This window comes from Centruroides sculpturatus, unplaced genomic scaffold (genome assembly GCF_000671375.1).
Source record: "Centruroides sculpturatus isolate CEXI.00-Female unplaced genomic scaffold, Cexi_2.0 scaffold1729, whole genome shotgun sequence".
Classification (NCBI taxonomy): domain Eukaryota; kingdom Metazoa; phylum Arthropoda; class Arachnida; order Scorpiones; family Buthidae; genus Centruroides; species Centruroides sculpturatus.
In genome coordinates, this window is record NW_019386170.1 from 26,929 (window position 1) to 31,947 (window position 5,019).

Consider the following 5,019-nt stretch of genomic DNA (forward strand, 5'->3'; position numbering starts at 1 on the left):
TATTGTAATCTTATGGTTTTATTTCAATGAATGTGATACAGGCACCTATGGGTCCTCCCATGCCTTTCTCTCAAACTTTACTATTACCCTTTCTGTTCACACTTTGACCTCTTGCTTTCTTCTTCTTTCCATTTTCAAATAGGGCAAGGTCCGTAACCACGAACGGACAGCTCTCTTATCTCTTTATCTTGGTGTTTAACTTGGTAGAAACGAATTTTACTTTTTATTTTTTTAATTTTGAACGCCAATATCGAGTAAAATATTCATTAAGACATATGACACATGATTCCTTTTTATGTTTTCACCCTGTCGACCTTTAATTAAAACTCAAAATTTAATAATATTAATACTCCTTTATACGCAAGCTACAGTGTCACATTTCGTTTCTTAATCTTTAACCGTTGTGAGATATTGTTTAATATATCAGAACAGAACATAAAGAAATCAAACAAATTAGACGCCAACACACACGCGAGCGAATTTTTCCTTTTATATTGACTTTTTAAGGGATTCGGGACGTCTCCAAACGTATAGATTTGCAAAAGAAACATGAAGGGTCAAATTTGACACGATTTCAATACTTTTCCTTTGTACATACATGACAAGCTGGAAAGTAAACAAAGAGTCGAAAGTCGGCGGATTTTTTGACGACTCCGACTCCGACTCCACAGCTCTGTTTACCACAATTTATAATTTATTTAATTTCAAGTGTGCTTTCTATCTTAAATTAATAGTGGATTGCTTCTGAAAATTGTAATTTTTAAGCGCGTATTTGAAGAAATTACATTAGAGATTAACCGAAATATATGTGTTGCTTAGAAACAAAATGCAACAAAAAAATTATAATTTTCGTGTATAGTTTCAGAAATAAATTAAAAATAAAGTTTTTTAAAAATATCTTTATTAAGTGCTTGCTAAAGATNGGGAATCGCTGGCCTAAAGATACGCTTTTCGTGGAACAGGAGATGAGGAAACGGGTAAAATAATTATGGTAAATGTACGTTATATAACACTCCTGTTAACACCGGCAGTGCTGTGTAATGTATTGTAACACTGTTTTTTTTCTGCTGGTATCGGTTGGGCCACCATCTTAGTCAGGTACATTTTGTTGTACACCAGCTGCCAATTCTGTTTAATTTTGTTTGGAATGGTAATCCATTTATGCAAATTGGTGTTTATTTTCTATTGGCCTCCCACTCTCCTCAAAAACGCTACAAATGCGTTAATGTACTTTTTATCTTTGAAGTTTGTACTGTCTTGTATCAATTACAACTGTTTCCTTCTTAGTTCCTCGTCATCATTGTCATTGGTAACCCTTCGGTTTCTGGGTTGCACGTTCCGATTCTGTAAATCAGCTTCTTCCTGCTGCTTTGTAATTATCAAAGTCTTCAATGTTTGTATTCTATGACAACCACTTAAAATATTATGTAAATATATTGTAATCTTATGGTTTTATTTCAATGAATGTGATACAGGCACCTATGGGTCCTCCCATGCCTTTCTCTCAAACTTTACTATTACCCTTTCTGTTCACACTTTGACCTCTTGCTTTCTTCTTCTTTCCATTTTCAAATAGGGCAAAGTCCGTAACCACGAACGGACAGCTCTCTTATCTCTTTATCTTAGTGTTTAACTTGGTAGAAACGAATTTTACTTTTTATTTTTTTAATTTTGAACGCCAATATCGAGTAAAATATTCATTAAGACATATGACACATGATTCCTTTTTATGTTTTCACCCTGTCGACCTTTAATTAAAACTCAAAATTTAATAATATTAATACTCCTTTATACGCAAGCTACAGTGTCACATTTCGTTTCTTAATCTTTAACCGTTGTGAGATATTGTTTAATATATCAGAACAGAACATAAAGAAATCAAACAAATTAGACGCCAACACACACGCGAGCGAATTTTTCCTTTTATATTGACTTTTTAAGGGATTCGGGACGTCTCCAAACGTATAGATTTGCAAAAGAAACATGAAGGGTCAAATTTGACACGATTTCAATACTTTTCCTTTGTACATACATGACAAGCTGGAAAGTAAACAAAGAGTCGAAAGTCGGCGGATTTTTTGACGACTCCGACTCCGACTCCACAGCTCTGTTTACCACAATTTATAATTTATTTAATTTCAAGTGTGCTTTCTATCTTAAATTAATAGTGGATTGCTTCTGAAAATTGTAATTTTTAAGCGCGTATTTGAAGAAATTACATTAGAGATTAACCGAAATATATGTGTTGCTTAGAAACAAAATGCAACAAAAAAATTATAATTTTCGTGTATAGTTTCAGAAATAAATTAAAAATAAAGTTTTTTAAAAATATCTTTATTAAGTGCTTGCTAAAGATATTTTACTAATTTTATTTTAGTTTTATTTTAATACGTTTCAGTTTTAACTATTTGCAGATTATTTGATATTGTTCATATAAGTTATCGCTTTTATTTTTATAATATGAATTTCATTATAGGACTACAGCTTTTATAATTTTAATTTTATTAACTAAATTTTATTAACTTATAAATTTCTTATGGAAACGGTCAAGTTTCAATCGGCTATTTTTTCAGTTTATCATTAAACTGCTTACAAAATATGGCAAATTTGCATTTAACATTTAAACCTAATCATTATTATTTTGTCAGAAATAAAAATTATAATCGCGTAGAAATCTTTTGCTGCTATACAATTCATTTTTTATCGATGTTTCATAATTCATTCTGGCTGCAGACGAGCAAATCGAAAAGAACACATTTGGATTAGCATTTCACGTGGGGTGGACAGAGCTGCTCGGCGGTTAACTTATTACAAGTCGAACACACATTTTATTGATTGCTGATTTAACGGTTCATATTCTCTAACACGCGTGTTACACCTGTATGTAATACGAGGTATATACAATGCAATTCTCATAAATTAGCATAAATAATCACATATACCTAAAACCAAAAGTATTCAATATTATCTCGTTACTCGAAATTTGAGAATTTTATTTCTTAGTTCCCATTTGTATTCTTCTGTAAAGGGTAGTGGCGATTTGGCCACTTCTAGAGTGTGCAAGTTTCTTGCTAACAACGTTGCCTGATTGGAAACGTTGACAGGATACAGTGTTATATAATGAAGCAAAATGTGCTAACCGTTACACATAACTGAATTGTGTCGTGTATTTATATTTCTAAGAAAGCATAACTTTTCTATAGCTACAGGGTAAGAGGAAAACAGTGAAAAGTTTTTCAGCTTAGAACGATTCAATTAATGACTCTTGCGTGAATCTATATACTAAAAATTCTGACAGATGCCAAAAAATAGAGAAGAATAAAAGTAATTTAGATAAAGTTTTTTCTGTTTTCTTCTTCATTAAAATAATGTTTTCTGACTTTTCGTATAGAAAAACTAAATCATTTCATAAATGTAACAGGGGAAAAGCAGCATTTCATAGTCGAGGTTGATTGTATATTATTTTCGTGAACTTTGGTGATAAATGTACATTCTAACCTTAAGCACCTATTTAAAAATTTAACCTTAGACAGTGTGTATAGACAAAACTATGTAAAAGTCCAACACGGTAACAGAAATTTAATTCCTATTTACAGTGATTGACTTCCATCGAATTACTATGTTAGTTTAGTCTTTGGGAGAACAAATATCACCGAATGCTTCTATTTTCATTGCCGGCTGTCCACTCATTCTCAAGATATATAAGTTGAAAAGGTAGACGTTGCTGTGTTATTGATTCACCCCCGTATTCACCAACACGAGTTAGAGTTAGGGTTAACTCTCGAGTTATTGGTAAATTGGTATTTACCAACTCTGAATCTCGAGTCAAACACAATAACCCTATCTCTAACTTTAACTCTAGAAAATCGGCGAGTAGACGATAAGTCTAGGTTAGACGCCTGCGCAAAGCGATCTATTTTAGATAAAAATGGCGACATTCGACGAAGAGGAAGCCGAGATGCTAGAAAATCTGAAATATTTAGATTATATAGATTGTATGGAACGAAGAAGTCGGCGGATTATTTCTCCAAGAAGAAATGACCTCGAACAATTGGACGATTACGACTTTCTATGTCAATATCTTTTGCCAAAAGAGAGCGTAAGAAACCTACTAGAACGAATTAGTCACAATTTAGTTTATACATCATCGAGAAATTATGCGATGTCGCCGATGGAACAACTGTTGTTGGCTCTACGTTTTTATGCCACTGGAACATTTCAGTTGGTCGTAGGCGATTTAAATGATTTAAGTCAATCATCTGCGTGTAGAGCTATTAATAGAGTAAGTTTTTTAATTGCTCAACTCTCCTCAGATTATATTCAGTTGCCTAAAACAGAATCTGAAAGAACGCAAGTAAGTAGGCTTAATATCCCTTTATCTTTCGATACTGTAGTAATAAAATAATTTTTTCTTGTTTTTTTACAAGATTCTATATTAGAATCATTAATTTAATTACTGTAAGGTCTCGTTTTATGCGGTGGATACGTTCTACAGAAAAGCGCACATAAAAAAAATTTTACTTGCCTTGAAAAAGTAGGGATACGTTCCGTAATTTTCTAAAATTTCATAAAAAAAAGTTTGCGGAAATTTGCATGATGATGATGCTTATCTTTTAACTTTAGATGTGCCTGTACAACTATTTAAATACCAGAAATGTTCAAGGTTTTGCGAAAAAAATGCAATAATTCAGAATTTTTTGTTTAATGTCAAAATAAAAATTTCATTTATTTTTACATAAAATTTTGTTTTCTGAAAAGTTTTATTTTTTATTACTGTATTATTATTCTAAAAAGAAACAATATATACAAAACACAAATGCTTCATAAAAATTTTTATATTAAAAAATAAACACTTTTTACACTATATATAAATATATATTTTATTAAAAAGTAATTACAAATTAATTGCAATATGAATTTAACTGCAGTCTAAAACTGGATGGATTATCTTCTAAAATTTGCTGTATCTTTTCCTGCACTTTTAACTGTGTTTGCATTAGGAGCATTTTAATATTATGC

The 5,019-nt window shown here is 31.4% G+C and overlaps 1 protein-coding gene across 1 annotated transcript; it reads left to right on the plus strand.

Annotated features, from left to right (window-relative positions):
• The first annotated feature begins 3,928 nt into the window (after positions 1-3,928).
• Positions 3,929-4,686, plus strand: LOC111613895. Its single transcript, XM_023355250.1, has 2 exons — positions 3,929-4,354; positions 4,624-4,686. The coding sequence occupies exons 1-2, from the start codon at positions 3,929-3,931 to the stop codon at positions 4,684-4,686; spliced, it is 489 nt and encodes a 162-aa protein (XP_023211018.1).
• The last annotated feature ends 333 nt before the right edge of the window (positions 4,687-5,019 follow it).

Coding starts and splice junctions, on each gene's coding strand:
- LOC111613895 (XM_023355250.1), top strand. CDS start 3,929: ATGGCGACATTCGACGAAGAGGAAGCCGAGATGCTAGAAAATCTGAAA. Junction 4,355..4,623: donor CAGAATCTGAAAGAACGCAA/GTAAGTAGGCTT, acceptor TTTTAACTTTAG/ATGTGCCTGTACAACTATTT.